We start from the raw sequence: 26,273 nt of genomic DNA, 5'->3' as shown, positions 1-26,273 counted from the left end.
GTCGTTTAAATCCTATGTGGACGCTCTCGATGGCTTATAGCCTCAACTTTTATATATTATATAGTATAGATTTGTACATGATGTTTTTAACTTTGTAAGTTTAACTTATTTGATAATTATTTATATTTTATTTTGAAATAAAAAATTTCGTAATATTAACATTTTTAGAAATACCAAATTGAAAAACGATTTGGTATATTTTTGGTGCTTTAAAATAATATGTGAACATTCTCAATGATTTATAATATCAACTTATATATAGTATATGTTAGTTTGAATATTTTCAATAGTATATAACCTAAACTTTGAAAATCATGAGTTTAAATTTAGATTTATATAGTTATACTTGTTTGAAAGTCTTGTATTTTTAAATTAATTATTATTTTCGTTATTTATTTTTTAATTTTCGAAAAATATTAAACATTATGTTAACTTAATATAGTATTTATATTTTTGTAAATTTACCTTATTCGATATTGATTTATACTTTAGTTTGAAATAAACATTTTTTGGTAATATTAACATTTTTAAAAAATAGTAAACTTAAATAATAATTTGTCATACTACGATTGGTCGTTTAAATCCTATGTGGACGCTCTCGATGGCTTATAGCCTCAACTTTTATATAGTATAGATTAATATAATTTATTTGATTAATTGTATGATATATTTTGATGAATTTTAAATTATAAAATATATTTGAAGTCAATTTATTGATTTTCTTTATATAATATTTAATTTAATATGAAAGTTATTTAATTTAAATAAATGTATTTTTATTTATAAAAATACAAATCAAATAATACATTAATTTAATTGGTTTGATATTGATTAAAATTATTTTGTAGCATCTAAACATGCAAAAATAAATTTCCAATTTTTCATAAATTTTTTGAACATTTTAGTCAATTATTTGATTTATTAGATAATTTGAAAGAAAATTGATAACAAGTTATTAAAAAGATAAGACATAATATTTTGTATTATTTGGACACATGATTATATATTGTGTTGCTTGGAAATATAGATAATATTATAATATAGTTTCTTTAATTACTTTATAATAATAAGATCTATTTAGTTTAAAATTTTATATAAAAAATGTTGGATCCAAGGGAATGTTGTGTTTTAACTTTTAATACAGAGATTTCATACTGATTAAGCTTTAAGAGGTTTGGAGGTAGTGTTTATGTACTGTATTGAGATTTTGTGGACAAGAAATAGCCCACCAAAGCAGAATAAATGCGGGGTCCTTCCTTTTCATCTTCCTCACTTTTTTATTTGCACTTTCAATTATTTTAATTAGTGATAATGTATTAAAGTCATAAGAAATATTTAACTTCTAAAATGTTGCGACTTGACAAGAAATATTACCTCCGTAGTAGTAGAGAATCGTCATACAGATTTTTGCATCTCACATAACCACATGTTTGTTAAGAACTATATTTGACACACTTACATGTTATTAAGTAAGGATCAAGTTGTTGAAATATATTCTCAAAAGAACATCACCACACACTTATAATAATCAGCGGTCTTGTTTTTTTTCCCACAAAGTTGAATTTTCCCTTCTTCGGATTTTCCATGTTTTATTAAAAGAATTTAGATGAGCAACAGCATAATTCTTTCCACAGGGATCTCTTTCTTATGTCACGAAACATTTATAGATCAATCAGTATATATAGTAAGACATCTTGATGACTCTTCTTTTTCATTTATTCACGACCTTACAATTTGTAGGGTTTATGACTTTATACAAACTAAAAATAAACAAATATTTATAGGAAATAATCAAACTCCATATACAAAGGTGAATACAAACACTCGTGACATTCCATGAATCAATGTATTTTGTGTTAGTGGGATTTCAAACTTTGATGATAACTTAGGGGGAGGCCTTGGTTCAAACACAGTCACACAATTTTAAAGAACTTTATGATATTTATCGGGATTAGATCCAAGGATTCCATCATTCCATTAGGCTTTCTTGAGCTTTTACAGGAGATCGGGCATGTAATCGGTCGTATATATAAATTAATCTACACTTTTGTCAAAAAGACACGATAATGGTATGATATATCAGAGATGTGGTGAGAAAGCTTTCAGGAAAAGAACATAATAAACATTGTATATTTGTTAGAAATACGAGTTCTTATCTTTAGCTAGCTAGCTTTTTGTTCTTGTTCTACACTTATGATATAATTTCATCCCTTATATATTAAAAGGAAAACATTTTTAGAGAATAACCTTAAATTTGTGTATTATTTACAATTATACAATTATGATGATGTGTCAAAACCATAATCCTCTTCAGCCAAAATAATAAATCCAACTTTACTTATTAGAATAATTACAGAAATTGCCATTGGTAATTCTATGACACATTACATTAATATTAATATTTCCGTATGATTTCACCTTTCTATATGTTACCATTACGTTCAATGCATATTTAATCTAACGATACTAAAATGGAGATATACTCAACGGAGAAGTATGCCACCTCAGCTCAAAAAATCAACCAATCAAACTATTTTAAACTTCCATGTCATTTTATCTTTATACAAAAATTAAAATTTACGGTATTAACCAAAATAAATGTTTCGACTCATCGTCTACTTTCACGTAACTTTTTTAATGCTATATGTTTCATAAATTGTGATGTCTACCTTTTGAATTCTTCTAACAATATTAAAAGCGAGATATACTCAACAGAAAAGCATGACACCTCAGCTCAAAAAATCAACCAATCAAACTATTTTAAACTTCGATGTCATTTTACCTTTATACAAATATTAAAATTTACGGTATTAACCAAAATAAATGTTTTGACTCATCGTCTACTTTCACGTAACTTTTTTTAATGTTATATGTTCCATAAATTGTGACGTCTACCTTTTGGATTCCAGCTGTCAATTTAATTGTTTTCAGTTTCGGCCATGAAAACACCAATTCTTCAGCTGCCACAAATCAGAAACTGGTTCCAGATATTATAAATTCTAGAATGAACTTCCCCTTCCACTTCTAAAGTTAGGCTTCTAGCTCCTTTCTGCAGTGATTTCCGTTAGAACCTTAAGCGGCAGCAATACATCCTCAAACGAAATTACTCTAACAATTCAATCTGCATCTCCGCCGGACCTCCTAAAACGTTGTCGGACGGTTTCTATGGCTCTAGAAAGATCGCAAAATCATGGGAATCGTACTCCTCATGTTTGATGAAAAGGTAGTCTAAACCTAACGCCTCTAATCAATGTTTTCTGTTTTTGCAGAGACGGTCTACAATTTAAGATCAGAGTTATCAAATAAGGTGATCTAGCAAAAGATGATGGTAGAAGATCTTCGTGTGCAAGCGAAATGGGCGGTTTTACCGGAGGTGGCGAAGCTCTTGCCCTTCCCGAACTTTTGCAATATATTTCTTCAATCAAGGCCGATTGCATGGCACGTCAACAGGTATGCTAACATGATCATTTACTATGAATTCTGCCGGAAATGTAACAACCTAAGTGGTGTTTTTTTTTGCTATTCTCCTTAGGCGAATGATGCACAGCTTAGCACCATGGTTTCTGAGCAGGTACAACTTTTACATAGTATCACTTTATGTGTTTTTATTATCTTTGTATTCTTTTTGTTGTATAGGATGTAGAAGGTATGACTGTTGTTGATATACAAGGTTAAATGAATTCTCTTCGTGTGGATTCCAAGCATTTTTACTGCCTCACTTTTTTTGAGAAAATATTTTAGGTGTAAGATATATATAATATAACATTCTTTGTGCTCTTTTATAGAAGCTAACATCACTTGATGGTAAAGAGAGATTTGCCTTAGCAGCTGTTTGATAAGAGATTGGGAGGCTAAGGTTTGTATATATTCATTCTAATATTTCATTTACTTTGCTTTTTGTGCTTACATGAAGCGGCCAGAAAGCTTTAGTTCCAGAGTTATTCTTTGATGCCAAAAGTATGGTTTATGACAACTAATCTCAATAGCCTTTAGAAAGCATCTGCTTTAGGGCTGCAAAGAGATGGTCCAATCAGATTACCATTCATGTGTTTCTTTTCCGTGAGGAGTCTCAAACGAAAAGGTTGAAAAGGGTGTTTCAAACAAGATTCAAGATTCCATATCAATTTCTCGACACTCATCCTTTTGTAGACTCTTTAGTCCAATCTGATTACCATCTTTCATCAGAAGTAAGTAGCATCCAAACTTTCATGGGAGCTTATATACTTTTTGATTTTTCTTTTAATACAAAGTTAAAATTTGATATGCTTTGTTAATTATTTAAGGTAAAGCATCAAAATTTTTTTATCTCGGAGATGAGAAGGCTTATCAAAGAAACGCAGTATACGCTGCTGCTGTACATTCAAGCTTCTCATGCGTCTGATTGGACTGATAACAAAGGAGATAAAGAAGCAAATCTGAGTGTCGAAAATAGTCGAAGGAGATACATTGATGGTGAACATTGGTTCGATGTTGAAGGGACCCAGGATTATGGGAGGGAATAAAGATATGTTGAGAATGCAACTGATCAGTCTATAATAGATCAGTAACCGTATTCCTTCATTGATTTGACGGATCTAAGTTCTGTTTTGGTAAAAGTTTGAGACTTATTCCTTACACAATATCTGACCATAAAATGTTTATATTTGACTGAGATGGTTAAGTTTAGATTTGCCTGGGATGGTTGTTTTAGTTTTTAGGGCTAACTCTTGTTACTTCTTTGGAAGATAAATATATCTTATGGTGTTTTTTTTTTCTCTGAACTAACTTTACGCTACCTTGAATTTTCTATATGTTTTACTCGCTGAAGAGACTGAGGTAAAGGATTGTCCGGATGATTTTGGAAGAGATGAAAAGTTGGATTTAGATGACAAATGAATCAGAGTATGATGCTGATGAATATGGTTGGGAGGAGTTTGAAGAGAGATAATTAAGACAAGAGGATCATGAGTTGGTAAATCAGAGAACTGGAGGAGGAAACTGAGGCAGAGAAAAATGCAGGTGAGTTTGCCGACGAGATTGGAGATGGTCTGATCTTGAGAGTGAAGGTGATGAGGTGCATGCTTATCAAGAAGTCAAGTTTGGAGAAGCTGTTGATGTGTAAGAAGAGCATCATGATGTTCTCCATGATAGACGTAAGCGTAAAGATTTTGAAATATTTGTTGGAAGCTTAGACAAAGGTACTACGGAGGAGGATTTAAAGAAAGTATTTAGTTCCTGGGCAAGTGACTGGATTTAGGATTATGAAGAATCCACGGACAAAGAAGAGCAAGAGTTATGCTTTTCTGCTTTTTGTATTTGTGGATTAGGCAAAACGAGCTGTTAAAGAGCTTAGAACCCAATGGTAATCGTTTACACTTTAGTATTTAATGGAGCGTTTTGTAGCTTTACACTGAATATCACTCCCATTTTATGTTTACCCATTATATATAAGGATTAACCATATTAGGCAAACATGATGCTTATTTTTTTTGTTTTTTTTTTCAGTTCTCATTCATCCATGTACATCTTCTATGTTTCCTCTCATTTTAAGAATTAATCAAATTTATCATCTCAAACTCAAGCGTGCAATATTATAAAATTATGTAGATGCATGGAATAATAATCTTTACCAATCAAAACCCGGAAAAAGACACAAAAGCCAAAAATTGTGAGACACACATGTGATTAAGATACGTTGCATAACCTGGTTAATATAAATTAGATAATCTCCAAATGTGGTAAATAAATAAATACGGATGGAAATGCTCCTCGGAGAATCGGCACGTGAGCCACCAATGATCTTGCATACATGGGTAACCGACAAAAAAAAATATTGTTACTGAACCAACAACATAAATGCGGAAAAGTAAATATCGAGTTTGAATGTACAATTTATTTTAAGTTTGTGAACACCTATAAATTTGTAAGTTTTTATCCAGTTAAAATTTGTTTATTTTGCTAAGAATAATATTTTCCTCGCAGTCATGGATTTGTTACTGTTGTTTATTTAATCACTAAAGTTTAATTTTATAAATTTCTAACTCCAACAAATTAGATTTTTAAAGTTAAAAATAAATTTCAAACAAAATACATTAGTTTGTTTACACATCAAAAGAACAATATATTTTAGTTTATAAATAATATTAGCTGAATATTTATATGCATCTATATGTAGTATAATCTATATACTCAAATATAAATGATACATTAACATAAAAATAATATTAAAAATTTAGATTTTTTGCTTCTCCAAATAAAAGTATTAACCACCTCATATGAATGTATGTATGATTTAGTTTTCTCTCTATTCTATCCAACAATAATTTCTTCCTGAAAATTTATGTAGATACTGAACTAACATACATGAAAACTATGAGGCCAAAAGAGATATCACCAAAAACTTAACAGAGACAATAAAATCTTTGTTGATTTCCAAGTTTAAACTCTGTATTTTTTTAAGAAGGAAATAAGCAATTGATATCGTATATTTATATTACACTAAAAGAAAATATATATAACAATATAATCCGCGCGTAGCTCAGAAATTGACCTAGTTGATATGTAAAAGTCTCCACCAAAGATTATGATCTGTTGATTTTTTTTTTTTTTGTAACTTCAAATCTGTTGATCTTTACTGATCTTTTCATTAACATCTTTTTTTATTATTTGAGAATAATTTTTATTAAGTTTGCTCTCATGTATGAATGATTAACAAAAATGTCATTATTTAGGTGTCATCATGAGAGTCTTTTTCACATATTTTTTAAAAAGACCCTCTATTACCTAGAAATAATTACATGTAATACCATTGTTCATTAAAACTATATATGTATTTTACTTTATACTATGAACCCCTTCGTATATGAATATACAAACATGATGATATGTACATAAATGTAATAGAAGTTTGGTGTATAACTTTATATATGAATAACTGTAGAATACATATTATATATGTATATTCTACCTATTATAATAAAAGATTTTATATGTTTTTATAATAGAATATTCTACGTATTATATACAGGGGCGGATCTACTTAAGGTAAGTATGGGGCAGTTGTCCCCCATGAAATTTAAAACTTTCCTTTAAATGATGAGTATATATTTTAGTTGCCCCCATTGAAAAAATAATTTCTGCCCCCGTAACAATATCTGTTCTCAATGCTCAATTCAAAATCTCCATTATTTCCATCTTTTACAAGGCCATTTATGATATTTCTATTAGAATTATTATGTTTCCATATTTGATTTACGAACATTAAACCATTGTTTCCGTTTTATATAATAAATAAAATCAATTTGTGTTTGTTTTGTTTTTGTTTTTGTTTTTTGAACTTAAGAAAATCAACTTGTTGCTTAAAAATAAGTAGTTTTATAACATCAAATAAATATCTATTTATTTAATAAGTTATAATAGTCAGTTTTCTTTACTTTATCATAATATATGCAATGACAATAAAAATATTATTTTCATTTTAGTTTTTCATATATAATTATTAGTCCATGATTGAGAAAGAAAACACTATTTAGGAAAAAAATTATATGATCTGAATATATATACTTGTATTTTTCATATCATGAAAAACGTGACTTTTTATATTTATAATTTCTGATATTTTTATTTTGTAATTCAATTATATAAGAACAGTTTTAGTTTTCCATACAATGGATCTTGTATAATACACTTATAAGTTGATAGAAAATATATTTATAAAATATTTAATACAAATTTTGTTAATGATTATTAACTGTTTGCCCCCGGTAAACTTTTCTGCTAGATCCGCCACTGATTATATATGTATATCATTAAGTCATATATGACTTTTATCATGGTACCTAACTTATAATATGTGTTTCGTTAATTACCAACATAATATATGCGTATTTCTATGCTCTGCTATATATATATCAACATAATATTTGTTCTGTCCGCATTGTATGACTATATTATCTAAAATAATCTCGTTGCATACATAATCATTACTCTAACCACGTTAAAAATAAGCGTAAACCTTCATTTGTTTTCCAAAGTTGAAACCAGTTACCAGATATTGCAATAATGTACCTAGTACTTATGATCTATAATCTTAGTTAACTACTAAATTGAAAAACATTTCCTAAATTGACTACTATACCAGATATTGCAATAAAACATTTCCTAAATTGACTTCACAGCAAATTCAGTATAAATCTTTAACTTACATATTGCATATCAATACTATAAACTAGGCCTAGGATTTATTATCCGAGATCTGATCCGGATCCGCTCCGAAAATCTGGATATCCGGAGGGGCCGAATCCGGATCCGGATAGTAAAACGTTGGACAAAACCGGATCTGGATATCTTGATTTTTTAGTCCGGATATCTGGATCCGTAATTTTTATTAATAATTATTTTATAATATTATATCTATAATATAAAAACTAATTTTATTCATTATATTTTCATTTTTTATAATAGTATATATAAATTTAATATAAATTTTGTAATATTAGACTTAGAAATAATTAAAAACATTATATACATTTTTTATTTTTAAATCATTGTTAATATTTTATATATATATTAATATTACTTTTAAAAATAAAAAAATCCAAATCCGGATCCGGATATCCGCCGGATATTACAATTTTTAGAAGGATATCCGACATCCGGATATCCGAGAACCCCAAATCCGGATAAAAATAATAAAATCATGGATCCGCCGGATAAAGATCCGGATCCAGATATCTTAAAATATCCCGGATATCTGATCCGTCCCAGACCCTACTATAAACATTAATGCATACACAACATAAGTTATATTTGTCTCACCACGTTAATCTTCAGTTCCATTTTTTTTGTTTAAAGGCTTGATTTTGAAATGTAAATTTCACAAACTATATTAAATTCAAGTTCACACTAGAATTTTTTCTCCACTGCATATTCCAAAAAAAGTAATGATTATGGTTTGAAATCTTTTTTTATGCACACAAACGTTCTTTTAAACAAACTTTTCTTCCTCACCAATATATATATACACATATATATATATATATATATATATATTACGTGCACCACTATATGTTTATCAAATTTAATGCAAAGAATCCGTTTATGTTTTTTATTTGTATTTTATTTGGAGTTATTGTTAAGTGTTTGCATATTTTCCATAAACATTTTCTATTCTTAACAAACTATTGCCTTTTGAACGCACACAATCTTTAAAAATATTCTCTATTATCAAAAACTAAATCAGTTGTTAAAAAATCATGCTTATTCTTTTATTTTTGGAAGGGGGGAATATGAATACTTCTTCAAATTTAGCTTACCTATAAATGAAATTCTATAACTGATTTAATGCATCATTAATTAAGCATGTACAATATTTGTCTTTATAATCTTGCATTTTTACGTTCCTACTTAACCATAAATAAAACACCCGGGTAAAAACCATGATCAAAATATATGGGTAAAAAGCTATGATCTTTTGTTTTTTTTGACAACGGATAAAAAACCATGATCAAAATATAAATATGAATTTATATATGTTTAAACTGTAAAATATAAATGTTCAATTTATATAAAATATAAATTAGTATGTCAAGATATTATTTTGCACATATTTCATATAAATAATAAACTAATGCATATTCAAAATTCAATACAGTAAATATATGATAAGAAATGTGAGTAATACAGTTGACGGTATAAAAAACAAAATAAAATTACTCAATATAAAAAAAGATCACTATTTTGTTTCCATATGTTTAATTTAAAAAAAAAAAAAACATGTGTTCAATTTAAATTTTGTATAATAACTCCAACCTATTGTCGCTTTAGTTTAATATCACGAGTTGTATTATACCTATCATAAGAACTTCAAAAATAGTGTCTCTATCGTTAACGAAAATCTTTCATGAAATTGGAGGTAATGTATATTCTCTCAATAACCCCTACATATATTTGACCACCTATAAATATAAAATCATTGACTGAAAATTTGACCGTCACTTAAGCCTATTTTGAGCCATGTCTTGCAATAAAAGTGTTAGTTTGCTTAAAGATGTTACAACCGTATAAGAGTGGATGTCGTGTTCAAGTTATGTTGCTTCATTCGTGGAGGCGACATACCAGTTACAGAAAAATACTTTTAAATTGATCTTGACTGAAGAAACTGTAAATAAATTAATGATTTCTATTTTCATCACCAAATTTTACATTTATTAATCCAATTGTTCTAATTTTGTTTGTGGGATGCGAAAATACACTATTTTTGCAATAACGTATACCACTAATAATATAAAAACAAAAATTTTACGTACACAAAAATGAAAATAAACACATGCGCGGTTGCGCAGATCAATGTCTAATTTCATTTAAAACAAAATATTAAATAATTTTTTTGTCCGCAACATAATGCGGATATTGACCTAGTTAATACTAATTCTAGAATGACAGAAAAAAAAGCCAAGCCACATCGTGTATAAATCAAAACAAATATATTTTTTTTATTTTTTTTCTTACTGTTTCTTCTGTTATTGAATTTGCAATTTTATTATTGGTTTATATATTTTGATTGATTTAGAAGTCCATATAGTATTTATAAATCCAAGTAAAATATGCAAATCCAGAGGTTTTCCTCGGATTTGAGTCTTTGTATTTTTAACTAAAAAATCCAAACAAATCTATTCAAATCTATTATAAAATCAAATATATTAGTAAATCCGTACGATTGAATAACACTTGATTTGATATAGAATTTATGAATTATTAAACCAATAACACATGATTTTAATACAGATTTAAAAATCACAGAACCAATAACACTAGATATAGTTCGGATTTTTAAATGAGAAAAAAACAAAAATAGCACTAAATCAAGTTTTTGTTCCCAAACTAGCATTCAAGGGCAAAAGTCACAAAATAACACTTAATGTTTTATCAAAAGTCACAAACTTATGGTTTAGAGTTAAAGGGTGGAGTTTAGGATTTAGGGTTTAGGGTTTAGGGTTTAGGGTTTAGAGTTTAGGGTTTAGGGTTTATCGTTTAGGGTTTAGGGTTTAAAATGTAGGGTTTAGGGTTTAGGGTTTAGCGTTTAGCGTTTAGGGTTTATGATTTAGAGTTAAGGATTTAGGGTTTAGAGTTGAGAAATGAGGTTTTGGGGATAAGATTTCAAATTTTGAAAAATAAAAAAATTAAAATTTTCAAAGGATAAACTTAGAAAAGTGCTATTTTGGTCATTTTAGTTTTTGAATGCTATTTTTTTGATATAAAATTAAAAAAATGCTATTTTGGAGATTTGTTTAAATCCATTAAAATACAACAACTAATATTCTCTGCTAAAAAAATAATTAGTTGTAATTTATGTGAAAAGATGAGAAACAAATCGCGAACGGGCTTGTCATTATTTTGAGCCACCTTCAACGAAGCAACTACTTTTCCATCACCATTTTTCACCAGAGACCGTCGTCGTAGCCATTTTCAGATTATGCGCTACTAGAACCCAAAGTTCAGATCTGGAGGATCCAAAGATCATGGGTCGGATCTTCGAGTACTTCGTCGTGTGCGGACTGGGTCCCGAGATGCGAACCCTCGACGGAGATCTCGGATTCCACGGATTGGATACCAATTACTTGCCTTCGCTTCTAGACCAGTTCCCTTCTTCCGATCATTCTCTCTACCCTCCCCCTCCTCCTCAGCTTCCCACTGTAAGTTACGATCAAATCACGATTTCGATTGGGTTTAGGTTTGGAGACTTTCGAATTGGATCAGATTTCTCTAGTTGCTAGATTTAATGATTTTCAGCTTCTTTCGATTTGAATAGTGTGTTCTTCCTGCCGGCGTGGCGTTCCATTCGTCTGGGTTCGTTTCCAGCGACCCTGTGAGCTTCCCGCGGAGCTACCCCATTGTATTGACGGGTATATGTTGTTGCATTCTTTAATGGAGACGTCGTCTTGCTTGCGTTGCGTGTTTGATTTGTATGCACTTGCTTCAACTGTTTGTGGTTATCTTCAATCCACAGAGGGTGATGGAGCGAAAATATTTGTCAGTTGCATTGCGTTTCGGGACCGAGTCTGCGAGGATGTTACTGAAGCTTATCGCTTACCTCCCAATACATACGCTGACAAGTGTATCTGTATTGTCTCTCACGCCCCCAATTTCCGAGCTCTTCGGGATTCTCTCGAGGAGATTTTTGTTCTTTGCTTCTCCTCAGAAGGAAGCTGGTAAACACACTCTGTGCTTGAAAACATAAATCCTTGAACTTTGCCTTGCGTTACTCTACAAAAATATGAAAGCAAACCCCATTCCTCTGTTTTGAAATTGATGTTAACCTTTTCAGTAAACCGTTGTGGGATATTATCGCCTATATGGTATCTAATGTGCCATTGCCGACTCCCGGAAAAGACCGAGTCTTGTATGCTGTCGAGAATTGCCTGCTCTCGGTGGAAGCACCTCCAGAGGACAGTCTTCCTCAGGCAGATGTATGACTTGTGCTTTTGTCTCCTTCTTGAATACTTTTGCTTAGCCATTTTGTAGTACCAGCTATGCAAGGGTGATAGTTCCCTGGTTTCTTTCGTGTTTCTCCAATTAAGTAATGTAATGTCTGGTATGGTTTTACTGGATGCAGATATCTCTCCAACCTCTTGTACAATGCTTGGATGTCGACAACTTGATTAAGCTGTTTACATCTGTACTAGTTGAACGGAGGATTTTGCTTCGATCTAACAAGTAACTTTCTCATAATGAGTTTAAGTGACATTTTCTAAACGTGTTTTACCATTAACATTTTGCATTAACATCTTTACTTTTGTTTTGAAACGTTTACCGTATGCATGTCATCTATGTTTAAGCAGCACCCTTATTTTGCTTCATTTTGAATCTCAATAGGTATTCGCTTCTGACTCTGGTGTCAGAAGCCATATGTCATTTGATTTATCCTTTCCGATGGCAGGTATGTCTTATTCCACTGATGAGATCTTAATTGTTCCCTTAAAACATAAATTAACGCATTTGTAAACTTGTGAATCCAAGAATTACATTGTGATTGAAAATTGGATATCTTGATTATAGATATAAGATGAGAACAAGCAAAGCTAATTGCATTTCTACTGACTAAAACATTTCTTCTGATCTTTATTCTTTGTTTCGATGTATGTTTGTGAAGCAAGTCTACATTCCTTTACTATTTTTTAGTGGAGTAGACTACATTGATGCACCAACACCTTATATGATGGGTCTCCACTCTGATGTTGATACATCAAATCTTGCTATGGATGGCGTGAGTCTAATTTTAAGTCGTACTTTTCCTCTTCAAAATGTATGCTATCTGATATTTGGCCTCACAACATTCCCATTTTTAGGTTGTAGTGGTGGATCTTGAATTTAACCAAATCACTACTTCGGAGGAGATACCTCCGATACCAGAGCCTGAGTTCAGCGCTCTGAGAAACGATATATTGAAACTACTGCAACCTAATGTTGTGGGGATCGATCACTTGAGGGGCTTTGGTAATTCTGTTGAGCAGGGCCCTAAAAGCCTTAGCAAACCTTGGGGAGAGGATCATGACCTTCAACTCAGGTGACTTTAGTAAACTTTGGCATATGTTTATCAAAAAAAATTCCATAGGAACTTTTTGTACTCATGTTATCTGTTTGTTATACAAAATCCATTTCATCTCGCAGGGTTATATTCTTAAAGTTTTTTGCATCTATCTTGGGTGGCTACCGCAATTTCATAGTATGTGATTTTCACTCTTTACTTATATATTTATTCACCCCTTTCGCATCACTTATACGGATTAATTAATTAGGAAAACAAAGTTTTTAGCACTGATGCGTTTCTGAAGAGACGGTCTCGATCCACCAACCAGCCACCGGAGCCTATGGTAAGCTAACTGTTTCATGTATGGTCAAGTATATATTTACAGTACCGTGTATTATTACTCGACCTGCTTGCTCTCTATTGTTCCAATCTGTATGGTAATCTGTCTTTTATATTCTTACTATTGAATTTTGGACTATTTACCGTGTTCATCAAAAAGTGTTGAATCTAAGTCACGTTTTATCTGTTGAATAATTGTTGGTTATTGTTCGTCTTCCATTGTTTTCAGTTGGTTCAGTTCTTGGGCTCTTTCGCATTCCTCGATTATCTTGAAAGGCGTCTAGGCTCTGATGAGAACAGTACCAATCTCCTCGAGAAGTTACAAGATGCTGTTGGAAGGGGTCAAGATGCCATGTCAATTCTGCCTAAATCTTCTATGGAGCCTGAGATAATCACAATAGCTGATCCGGATGTAGAAGAACCAGGTGCATTTTGATCTTTTGGTTTTTAGAGCGCATAAGCTGAATGATACAGTTTTAGGTTTTATCATTTATAAGGAACTACCGAGAATGAAAAGAGTTCTGATTGATACAGTTTTAGGTTTACCATTCTACATATTCTCATGGGTTTTTGGCTTGCCACTAGTAGTTGAACTTGGACAGAGACTAAAACAAGTTGGTGTAGCATGCATAGCAGTATAAAAATAATCAGAATCTTTCAGACTGTTGTATTACTTCTGAGGAATTGTTGTATGCCTAGTGCCTACTGTGTTTGGGAGCATGGTCTGATCCAGCTCTATTCTTTTTTCAGCCACCAGGTATACCTATGACAGGTTTCCTGCGAATGTTAGGTCAGAGGAACAAGAAGAAAAGCGAAAGCAGATCCTCGCGGCAGCAAGCGGAGCTCTTGAATCCAACGGAAGGCATTCTCCAAGGTATATCCTGTTTTGCTTGGAACAGCAATCTGACTCCCTTACTTAATTTCTATATCTTCCGATTGCAGCTCACCGCCAGGGAAGAACACTAAGGAAGACAGTTTTAGTTCAAGGGAGAGGGCGGTAAGTGTTGCATGTAATCTTGTTGCTCATGCTTGGATAGTAAATCAAACAAAACTCATCAATGCACATAAATTAATTAGGATATCAAATGAAAAATTGATTTCTACAACTGTCGTAGTATATTATAGGATGCTATATCAACTCCTGCATTATCGTTTTGGTCTTCATTTTTTCTTGTGTTGAATAAGATTGATAACTCAACCAAAAATGAAAAAGGTCCACAAGACTTCCATTCTCTTTTTAATGATATTGCACTGATTACAGGCAGAGAGAGATCGCATGGTCTTGGATATAAAAGTCAAGTTGCAGGTATAGTTTCCTTTGCAAGTTTATAAATTGGACGAAGTCAGTTGCTACCTCCTTCAAAAAAAAAATCTTTCTATTTAGACCTTTGTGATAAGAAACCTTAAGTATCCAACTTGAGAGAAAGTCTCTCGTGTGGTGAGATTTACTTAGCCCCTGATAATCCTCAAATTTCTGTCAAACTTGACAAATAAACACACAAGATTTAAGAATATTAACGTAAGCCAAATCAAGCTACACAAAAACTCTAAGCATGTTACCAAACTTGTCCAAGGATAACTTTCTGTTATTCTAAATATAACGATCTAAAGCATGTGCAGTAAAATTTCTCCTTAGAAAAGGTAGTTGGTTTACTTTACCCGGATTTGTCATGATACCAGTCCTAGCAAATAAATTTATATGTAATAGGTTGCAGTGAAGATTAAGTCTATGCCACTCTCTGATTGCATTGGTTTGTTGTGGTTTCCAGGGATTATGGCTCCGTCTTCTGAAACTGGGTTCAGATGAAGATCCTCTTTCATCATTTGAATACGGCACGATATTGGGTATGTTTCATATCAGTGGGAATGTGAATAGATGTTCATAAGATTTCGGCCGCATGAATTGGTTAAATAAAAGAATGAATCAAATTTGTATGCTTAATCAGCCAGATAGTATATACCCAAATAGTGGCCATTTTGACTGTGTTATTTCTGCCTCTACTGAAAAAAAAACAAAGAGCTGTTCTTGTCTTTATTGAAAATTAAACACACAAACTTTGCTCATGCAGCTCTCATTGAATCTGATGCTGAGGGAATTGGTGGGAGTGGCTTTATCGAGTGTATAAGAGAGCATCTGAAAAATTCGGTAAGCGCAACAACTAGCAACTGTACGGATATATACTGAGCTGGACCTTACTGTATAGTTGATTTATTTCTTGCAGGACTGGAATGGTGGATTGACTGTGGAGCAGTTCATTGCGGTCAAAGAATTGGTAGGTAATTCTATCTGTATACCTAGTTTCTGAATAGCTTGCACTTTAGATGTGCATATTTTGCGCAGTTTGTATTCTTGGCTGTTAATGAAGAATTATTTAAACTCTAAGAATTATACTCTTCAACAATTATCGTTCATTGTTAAAATCAGCTCAAAATGGCTGTCAGCCGTGCTGCTTCAAGGAACGATTTATCGACAGTCCAGTATGCACTTGAAGTTTCTGCAGAAATGTTTAAGAAGGATGCCAATAATGTCTCAGACTATGTTCAGCGTCATCTCATCTCCATACCCATCTGGGAGGAATTGAGGTCTGAAACCCAACATGTTGCGGCTTCTCTTAGTTTTTTTCTTAATGTTTATGCTGCTTAGAAAAGTTGTTATTGACATACTGTGAGTTCTTCTGACAGATTCTGGGAAGGTTACTTCGAGTACCTCATGGAGCAGCCTGCAAATGAGTGAGTCTTCTTAAGATCTTCTATTCATTAGATAATATCAACTATTTGTTCGTATACTTGCTCCTGATCCTCGACATACTGAGAACTATATTAAACAAATGAGCTGGTTGAGACAACTGTAAATCTTAAAACTTATGGTGGTTTTTTTTGTCATGGACTCTTGGTAAATGAAGTTCTGTTAGCATACATGATCACTTCGGTTTTTTTTTTTTTTTAAACATCTCAGTCTTTCTATTGATATTTTGGCTCTAGCAAGGGGCTCTTCACTTCTTTTTTTGTGGTAAACTAGAGCGTTAAAAGAAAATTATGGGGAAAAGAGGGTTCATTTTAGGAATTTACTTTGTATTTGTTGTAGATGTAATGCTTAATTGCGTATAGATTCTAAGTAATTTCCGTGTCATGACTCATATGTGTCTTTCCAAAATTTCCCCTTAAGGATGATTCTTCAACTTACCGATTGTAGTCAACGTACTTGAAATATATTCCTGTTAGCCATATATCATCCTATTGTGTCTTACATTATACTACCAATTGATTGGATCATCATTAGCATTACTAATTGGTGTAACGCATTATTGTACCATCTCAGCTCAGTGAACTACGCTACTTTGGTCACAGCCAGACTAATCATAGTGGCATCACATATGGTGAATTCTTATTTTCAAAGTTGACTTATTCTTCACCTTCGTTTACTGTAATGGGACGATTACAGTTTTCTTGTTTACTTTATTTAATGCTCTTTTGCAGGCTGGCTTGGGACTTTCTGATACAGAGGCTTGGAACATGATAGAGACAATAGCAGAAAAGCAAAAACTTGGATACAAATTACTGGTAAATTTAGTTTTGTTTAATTGATTCTGCAGTTTTTGAGAATTGACTCCTTTTACTCCATACGAATTACAGCTTTCAAGCTTTTTAACATTTTTGGAAACACTAACCAACTGAGGAATAATATTTTTGTTGTATATTGAACTTTTTTTCAGATTAAACTCAGAGGGTTCTTGTCGCATGTTCAGCAACTTCGTGTAGGCTATTGGGGCGCTTCTTCATTTAAGCAACAGTCTATATCATCTGGGTTGCCATCACCACGTCCAAAAGCAGATGCCTCTGATGAAACCCAGCAACCTTCAGAAGCTTCTGGAAGGAGTTGGGTTCAGAGTATGTTTAGCAGAGATACAGCATCAAGAGCTAACTCGTTCAGTCGTGTTCGTAAGTGGGTTTCTGATAATGCTTCTTCAGGTATGTCCATGATTAGCTCCTCCCTTTTTAGTTGCTATTCTGGCTTGTTGTTGCTGAAGTCAGTATACTAATCTTGGCAAAACAGACATAACTGCTGCTGCACAGAAGAAAATCCAAACCAATGTACGTGTTCTGAAGGGTCACAGCGGTGCCGTCACTGCCTTGCACTCTGTGACAAGAAGGGAAGTCTATGATCTTGTGGGCGATCGCGAGGATGCTGGGTTCTTTATCAGTGGCAGTACAGACTGTCTGGTCGGTATAAAATGCATAGTTACACGAATGTTTATATGGGTTTTTTTTTTCATTCGTCAGTTTTTAATTGTTTTGTTAGATTTTCTTTGCAACTATACATGTTAGTATCATCGTTGAGAACACACACATTGATGACTTAAAAGTATTGTGTTCTTTTTGATCTAAAGGATGCCTGCATCCTCTTTCTGTTAGGCCTAAAGACCATTGCCTATAGGGTAAAAGGGGTAGTTCATTCTTCTGTTGCTAGCATTTATTTAGATTAGTGTATTATTCTGATATTAATGTTACCGTAGTTGTGAATATAGATGGAATATTTGGAAGAATAAGTATACCGAAATAAAACTGGAACAGTAATCTGTATGATACTTCTTTTCACTCAAGGTGGTGATTGTGTAGTCAAATAGGATAGTCTTTCATTGTTTCATTTCTTGGAATTCAGATAGATTTAACCGTAGTTTTGTGCAAATTCAGAATGGGTAACAACAACCTAGTATCCTCTTTTGATTGCTTCCTGAATTTGTGCAGGTTAAAATCTGGGATCCAAGTCTGCGTGGTTCCGAACTTCGGGCGACACTGAAAGGACATACTGGGTACATATTTCTAATTCGATTTGAGGAGTTGCGGGATTTAGTTAATTTTCTTTTCTTTAACAGTGCTTCCTTCTTTTTTATTTTCAACTTTTGATTTTGATGTAGAACCGTGCGTGCTATAAGCTCTGACAGAGCAAAGATAGTTTCAGGATCAGATGATCAATCTGTTATCGTATGGGACAAACAGACACTTCAGCTTCTAGAAGAACTGAAAGGCCACGATGCTCAGGTTTCCACTACGCTCTTAATGTTTAGCAGATATTATTATGACATAATTCAACAGGGTAAATTATTAATGGTCAACTCAGAATAAACATGTAGACATCGAAGTAATTAACTAAACAGATAACTATCAATCATTGGAATTCCGTTTGGAAAATGTTGGAGCTGCCACCACTAGCATCTGCACATTGACAATTGATCGACGATGATTTAAATTTGTAAAGTTTAGTATCATTGACCAATCAGTAATAAGACACCGAAGAGGAAGCTTTTATCAACTGTTCCATCATGTACATTCAAATATATTGTGCAGGTTAGTTGTGTGAAGATGATTTCAGGTGAACGTGTTCTCACTGCTGCACATGATGGAACGGTTAAAATGTGGGATGTTCGAACTGATATGTGTGTCTCAACTGTTGGCCGATGCTCTAGCGCTATTCTTTCGATTGAATATGATGACTCCACAGGAATCTTGGCTGCTGCTGGCAGAGACACGTATGTATACTATATTACACATAAGTAACAAATGGATTTTTGCTATATTGAATGTCACTTACGGATTCAGCTATATGGTTGGATAAATAATCAGGATCGCAAATATATGGGATCTTCGTTCAGGAAGACAGATGCATAAACTGAAAGGGCATACAAAATGGATACGGTGAGACTCACAATGTTCACTTGAATATGTTTCATTTTGTGTGCTCTTTTCCTTTTCGTACAAGTTCTTAATATATATAGGGTTCTAAATACCGGTTGCTTAATTTTGTTATTTAAGACGTGTGACTTGTTTGATAAAATCGTGTCATTTCTGCAGATCAATTCGAATGGTGGAAGATACCTTGATAACAGGGAGCGATGACTGGACAGCAAGAGTGTGGTCTATCTCCAGAGGATCATGTGACGCTGTTTTGGCATGCCATGCTGGGCCAGTACAAGCTGTCGAATACTCCACACTCGACAAAGGAATAATCACAGGTCAATGATAGTTTCAGCTAAGACCAATTCTGAAAATAACTATTGAGAAAAAGCAATGATTTCGCAAAAAAACATGAAGGGTTAAAGGTAGTGCATTGCTGCTGTGTTTTTCTTGCAGGTTCGGCTGATGGGTTACTCCGGTTTTGGGAAAATGATGACGGTGAGAATCTCATTATCATATAAACGTTATGGTGTACTATCACAACTTGCAACTGTAAACATTTAGCTCTGCGAAAATCTCATAATATACTTTGGTCTTCTTGGTTCACAGATGGCATTAAATGCGTGAAGAACATAACGCTGCACAACTCTTCTATACTATCAATCAACGCTGGTGAACATTGGTTAGGCATTGGAGCAGCAGATAACTCAATGTCTCTTTTCCATCGTCCTTCTAACGCTGGAACCAAAGTCTCAGGCTGGCAACTTTACAGAGTACCACAAAAAACAGCCGCCGTGGTATGATGACGATCCTCTTTTCACATAAGTTGAAAAAAACATTTTTTTTTTTGCTACTGCGACTGAATGGAGTTTTGTGATTCAGGTGAGATGTGTTGCGTCTGATCTAGAGAGGAAACGGATATGTAGCGGTGGCCGGAATGGAGTTCTCCGGCTTTGGGATGCGACCATCAATATTTGATTTGCCTTCCACATCTGTGTTATTCCTGTGCATCTCTTTTAACTTTTTGTTGTTGTTTTCTTATCTGTTTGCGTTTCTATGCCCTTTTGAATAATTTTTTAGCTTGTTCTTTTACTCTGGGTGTTTTTCATTTATGATTTATCTTGGTATACATTTTTTACTTTTTGCCTTTTTTATGGCCTTTGAAGAAACATTTTGATTTTGATTTTCTTACTTTTTCTTGGTGTAATCTTTTTATGTTTAATTACTTATAAATATGTTTTACCAGTTCTTATTTCGATTGGTCTATCAGTAAACGAGATTACATACATGTTTTAACAATGATTCTTATTTCGGTTGTGCACTTTGTCCTTGTTCAAAATCCTCATGGTTAACTTATTGTAAAGTATAAATTACATATTTCTTGTGGAAAAGAAATAATATATTCAGTCAAAGACTCAGCTGAGGAATTTGTCTTTTGATGTGTTACGCGTCAGCTGAGTCATAAAAATCATAATTTTGATGAAAATTAAAAATCATAAAAATCATAAAAATCATAATATAGTGTAATTTTCATCAAAATTATAAATCATAAAAATCGGCCGCCGAGCCGCCTAGGCGGCCGCCCCGATTTATGCCAAATCGGTTTAAAAAATCGGATATCCGATTTTTTCCGTCTAAACCGCCTAAATGACCGCCTAGCCGCCTAAATGACCGCCTAGGCGGCCGCCTAATTTTTTTTTTTTTTTTTCAAATTTTTTTTTTAGTTTTAATAATATTTTTATTTGTTTATTTGATCTAAAATTTTATAAATATCATTTATATTCATAATTTTGATGAAAATTACACTATATTATGATTTTTATGATTTTTATGATTTTTAATTTTCATCAAAATTATGATTTTTATGACTCAGCTGACGCGTAACACATCAAAAGACAAATTCCTCAGCTGAGTCTTTGACTGAATATATTATTTCTTTTCCACAAGAAATATGTAATTTATACTTTACAATAAGTTAACCATGAGGATTTTGAACAAGGACAAAGTCGACTAGCGCCTACCGCGCTCCAGAACAGGGGTTTATCTACAGTAAAATATAAAAACAAACGAAGAAAGAAAACTTATTATTTTGGAATTTCAAAAGAATGTCACAGTGATATGATAATTTTAAGAAATTGTAGCAAAGATGTTCACATCACAACAAAGATTAGTACATACCTAAGTTGACATTTATTTCTTGGTCGCAAAATAAAATAAGTACAAAGAAACAAAACACAAATAATATTACAAAAGCATGTTGTGTAATAAAAATTAATCTCTAAGTCAACCCATCATCCGTTGACCCATTGGGGGAGCCATCATCTCTTGTTGTTGTCGCTGCCTTTGCACATTCCCACTCCATCCTAAATACACCAAGATATTATATACTATAAGGCAACCAAGCATTAACAAACAAAAAACAAGTTTCAAATTATTAAAAAGATTATGTGGGAGAGAAATAGGAGATGGTCAGTTTACCAATGGCAGGGTCAAGGCCACGGTTCTTGAGCTCACGATATTCTTGGCAAAGTGCACAATATTCACAGAAGCAATGAGTGATCCAATCTGGAGCTGGAGCATCCGGTAACCCGAATTTGCTTCGGATCTTGGCCCGGAATGTGCATGAGTAAACACATGGTATCCCAAATAAACAACATATCAAGCCGTACAACATTCCACCCGTTCCACAACCTGAACACACATATACATATAAATAAACAGAAATGCAGAAATAAATTGTTTTGATTGGTAACATTGTTCAACTACAGAATCATGACAAGATAAACTGCGTCCAAGAAATGCAGAAACTTAATCATATATAATCTATATGCATGATGTATCGATGTACATTATATATGAATATATATACTTACTTGTTGCACCTTCATCGGTAACTTCTGCGATCTGTCCAAATGTGACGAATGGAAAGAAACATGTGATGATTGCTGATAAAAAAACAGACAACAAATGAAGGGATGAAAATCATGATGTAACATTAACGGACCATTACGGATAAAATAATTGAAAAGTTCGGTGTCTAACCATTTTCACCATCGTTCATGCAATCAAAAAGTCCTGAAGTCCAGTTTTGGTTAATATTTACCGGTCGGGCCATTTGTGGTGGTATGTAAGGTTGGTTACCCATTCGACCGGGATTGATATACGTAGGTTGAACCGGTCTGGGCATATTTGGTACTCCGCTTGATTGGTTAAGCATTCCACCATTGTGAGGATATTTCTGCTCGGTGTCGACCATTTGCTTTTCGTACACCGGTGGTTCAGGTGCAGGTGTGGATGAAACATCGGATTGAAGTTGTTGTGCATTCTGGGACTCGGAGTTTGATCTGGACGACCCATTTGTAAACCAAAGAGAATAGATTAGGGTTTGAGGGAATAAAGGATTTGCTTTCTTCTACTTTTGCATTGTGAAAGAAACTTAGAATGAAGTTTTGACTTATATAAAAGTTGATCCTATGCAACTTGAATTTGTTTGAACTTTTTTTTACATCTTGCAATTTTTATTTATAATACAACTTGATCAATGTTGTATATATAAATAAATTTGTTCTCATTATTATTTTGATTCGTTTTTTCTTATATTGAAACTAGCTCTACTGTCATGATTCTTTGAACATGGACCTATGTGTCTGGTGTCTACAATTGTTTGTTGACGTTTAAACTATTCTTGAGATGCCCCACTATTTACGAAGAAAATGGGCATATGAAAGCCAAAGCCTTTCCGAGAAAACTTGTTTGGCTTAGGATGTTATGTATTTTAGCTGAGGACCAAGGCAACATTATGCCTTAAATGATTCATTTTTGATGAAAATATGACGTATGTTTTTTTGGAAAACAAAATGGTTCATTTTAATCATTAAATTAGATAGAAGTGTGAAGTTTATTAAATAGGGCTTTTCCAATAATTAGACCGGCAACCGGTAAATCATAATGTAACTGGTTAAAAGTTCATAAATCCGCGAGGTCTGAAACTGATATGCAAAGACAAGTTTTTTTTTTTTTTTTTTTTTTTTTTTTTGGTGCACCAATGTTTTCATTAAGAGATTCAAACCGTTACAAGAATAAAAACAGCATCGTACAAACCACGATATGCGAACTGATCAAATAAAACCCCGACATTTAGTTCAAGGGAATACAAGGATAGATACACAAACTTAAAAAAGTTTGATAAAACATTATGAAAGATATAGAAGTTGCCACCTACGATCAAATCTAAGGAAGATTCAAACCGTACTTCTAAATCTTCAAGTAACACACGATTAGTCACAATAGCATATGACGTCGCAACACCATCCAAAACCTCGACTCTCATCGGAGAGAGGGTCGTTGTATCTACCGGCCCCAAGTGGACCATCACATAAGATAACAAACGGTTAGGAAATTGGTAACTTTTCCCGGTTAACACCGGAAGAGGATCACCTCTTGTAAAGAGGGATTTTGATGGAACAATTCTCTCCTTGGAGAAGGAGGATGTGGATAACGATCTCTCTCGGCCCTGACGAGAGGAAGTTTGAATGAACTTAACCAAAATGGTTAAAGTTACTGGGCTGTTTGAGACAAGCTTTAGTCTTTCTGAATTTTGAACCAAAGGGGTGCTTGAGCTTGTGAATGTAGTAGTCATGGATGGTTGCTTGATGAGCGATATGACCTCCGTCCAAAGACCAGAAAAATCAACAGGAAACTTCGCTTGTACTTCCCTGCTGCATAACAAATAACACTCGTTGATGCTTTTGGACAGACCAAGCAAATTTAGCTTCCCCATGAAGCTTTGTTCTGATCCAGACTGAGGATATTGAATGTGAGGCTGGAGCATATCAATCTCAGGTGGGTAGTAACCTGGAACAAGGTCAGGGGGGTCTGGTGGATCCGGTGGTGGAAGCGGCTCCGATGGTGACATGGCCCAGATGAGAAGAGCTTTGGCTTTTAACACCGACGGGATTGAAAACATGAGAAGTGAAGGATACCATTTAGTCGATGGTCTGAGATTGGAAGTCAAAGTCAACTGCATAGTTTTGGTTACAGATCTTCCCGGAGAGGGAGAAAGGTCCCTGAAGCAGAGAGAACAACTAGAGGGAAATACACCAGTGGGACAACAGAGTTTAGAAACGCAGGAGACGAACCGCGACGGGACACCATTTTTGGAGTATAAGATTTCAGATCCGACGGTTGATAGATAGTTGAGCTTGAGCTCCGGCGGGCCTGCCTGCGTTTGTGGAGAAAGATTGCTCGGTTGCAACAGTTGAGTCTTCTCGAGCAAGAGAGAGCAAATAACTGTCGGAGGAACCAGATCGAAAGATGAGTACGGGAGCAGGTAAATAGACTCGCTTGAGAAACCCATGGGAGCATGACCGTTACAGCGGAAAAGATCTTGTCGGCGCAACAGGCCACCAGTAGAAGGCGAGACATGATTCTTCGAGAGAGCTTGGCGTGACCCGAGAGATAAGAACGATGCACTGATTGGAACGGAGCCCAGGTCGGAGTCAGACCACCGAAGGCTACCGTTCATATTGAACGTTTTCCGACGGCGCCTCGAAACCTGGGCCTATGCTAAGACAAGTTACTAGACAATTAATCGAGGTGTATATATGATAACTCAAGAGGGAATTTGAAACGTGTGGAAGAGTAGGTAACAAGATATTAACATATTAGGCATGCATTGAAGTAAAAATGCATGTTAGAATCTTCATTCATCCTATACTATTGTCCTTTACTCCTAGGGTCGGTCCTGGGCAATGCTAAGTGAAACATTCGCACAGGCCCCCAAAGTTTTTGAAAAAAATTACATGCAAATAGGTTATCCAAAAAAAAATTTAGGCCTCCAAATTTGTAAAAATTTTTTTTTTACAGACACAGCCATATGCCTCTAAAATCTCAGGACCAGCCCTACTTACTTCTCTCCATTTATCTCCCTTCTTTTTCAACGTCCAGCTAGGGACGATCCTCTCTTTCCATAGCCACTACCTTCATCCACTACAAGAAAACTAGTATATAGCCACGATACAGCCACAAACATTTTGTGGCGGCAAAAATATAGCCACAAAATATCCGTAAAACAGCTACAATATAAACTTGTGGCTATTATGTAGCTTTTTGTGGCTATTTAGCTACAAAATATTATTTGTAGCCGTCAGAAGACACAAAACCACAATTTAGCTACAATATAAATTGTGGAAATAAATGATCACAAAATTCCACAAATATAATTTGTAGCCAATATAGCCACAACAGGTCCGTAGCTATCTGGAGCAATAATATTTTAAAATATTAAAATTAATTACAAACTTAGTTGTGGTTAGTTGTGGTCAGTTAAAATACATGGCTGCGAAAAAATTTGTGGCTATCTTTAGCAAAGAGTGTTAACATGTAAATACACTTATCACTCCTAAAATATTTATAATATATATGCAAACCAATTTTTTATAACATTTACAATGTTCTTTGAAATCATAAAAATCTTTTATTAAGATATAGTTATATCACTACAAGAAAATAGCGGCATACTGAGGGAAAAAATCGTCGGTATGTCGTCGGAATAACGCTATTCCGACGACATACCGACGAAAAAAGTCCTCGGAAATAACTCCTCGGAAATTCATCTTTCCTCGGAAATCCCTCCGAAATTTCCGACGGAATTCCGAGGAAACCCTATTTCCTCGGAATTTCCGAGGACCACAAGTTCGTCGGAAATTCCTCGGAATATTCCGAGGAAGATGTCGTCGGAATATTCCGAGGGATA

General features: G+C 33.6%; 1 protein-coding gene and 1 pseudogene across 2 annotated transcripts; one reads left to right on the top strand and one right to left on the bottom strand.

The window, feature by feature from the left end:
* Window positions 1–11,353: 11,353 nt before the first annotated feature.
* LOC106300250 (DENN domain and WD repeat-containing protein SCD1) lies at window positions 11,354–20,706 on the top strand. Of its 2 annotated transcripts, XM_013736352.1 has the most exons (31): window positions 11,354–11,672; window positions 11,789–11,882; window positions 11,987–12,188; window positions 12,305–12,446; window positions 12,593–12,693; window positions 12,853–12,916; window positions 13,130–13,243; window positions 13,326–13,543; window positions 13,648–13,702; window positions 13,776–13,850; window positions 14,076–14,271; window positions 14,597–14,720; window positions 14,789–14,843; window positions 15,108–15,152; window positions 15,616–15,691; window positions 15,916–15,992; window positions 16,069–16,119; window positions 16,272–16,429; window positions 16,529–16,576; window positions 17,166–17,223; window positions 17,324–17,407; window positions 17,560–17,815; window positions 17,901–18,067; window positions 18,593–18,657; window positions 18,763–18,886; window positions 19,193–19,374; window positions 19,469–19,540; window positions 19,697–19,857; window positions 19,976–20,017; window positions 20,129–20,316; window positions 20,402–20,706. In XM_013736352.1, the coding sequence occupies exons 1-31, from the start codon at window positions 11,499–11,501 to the stop codon at window positions 20,495–20,497; spliced, it is 3,564 nt and encodes a 1,187-aa protein (XP_013591806.1). In that variant the 5' UTR covers window positions 11,354–11,498; the 3' UTR covers window positions 20,498–20,706. The 2 variants fall into 2 exon arrangements, 1 of the variants encoding a protein (XP_013591806.1); XR_001261992.1 differs by lacking the exons at window positions 19,193–19,374; window positions 19,469–19,540; window positions 19,697–19,857; ... (1 more) ...; window positions 20,129–20,316; window positions 20,402–20,706 and having other exon boundaries at window positions 11,499–11,672; window positions 17,901–18,071; window positions 18,763–18,836.
* A 1,027-nt stretch (window positions 20,707–21,733) lies between these two features.
* LOC106299509 lies at window positions 21,734–22,926 on the bottom strand (annotated as a pseudogene).
* Window positions 22,927–26,273: the final 3,347 nt, after the last annotated feature.

This window comes from Brassica oleracea, chromosome C6 (assembly GCF_000695525.1).
Source record: "Brassica oleracea var. oleracea cultivar TO1000 chromosome C6, BOL, whole genome shotgun sequence".
NCBI lineage: Eukaryota > Viridiplantae > Streptophyta > Magnoliopsida > Brassicales > Brassicaceae > Brassica > Brassica oleracea.
Note: the sequence above shows the minus strand (reverse complement) of the source record. Positions and strands in the feature narration are given on the sequence as shown.

What these genes read in the sequence shown, in the direction of transcription:
- LOC106300250 (XM_013736352.1), top strand. Translation starts at nt 11,499, where the DNA reads ATGGGTCGGATCTTCGAGTACTTCGTCGTGTGCGGACTGGGTCCCGAG. An exon ending in GAGAGCATCTGAAAAATTCG is followed by an intron (nt 15,993 to 16,068) that starts GTAAGCGCAACA and finishes TATTTCTTGCAG; the next exon opens with GACTGGAATGGTGGATTGAC. An exon ending in TCATTGCGGTCAAAGAATTG is followed by an intron (nt 16,120 to 16,271) that starts GTAGGTAATTCT and finishes TGTTAAAATCAG; the next exon opens with CTCAAAATGGCTGTCAGCCG.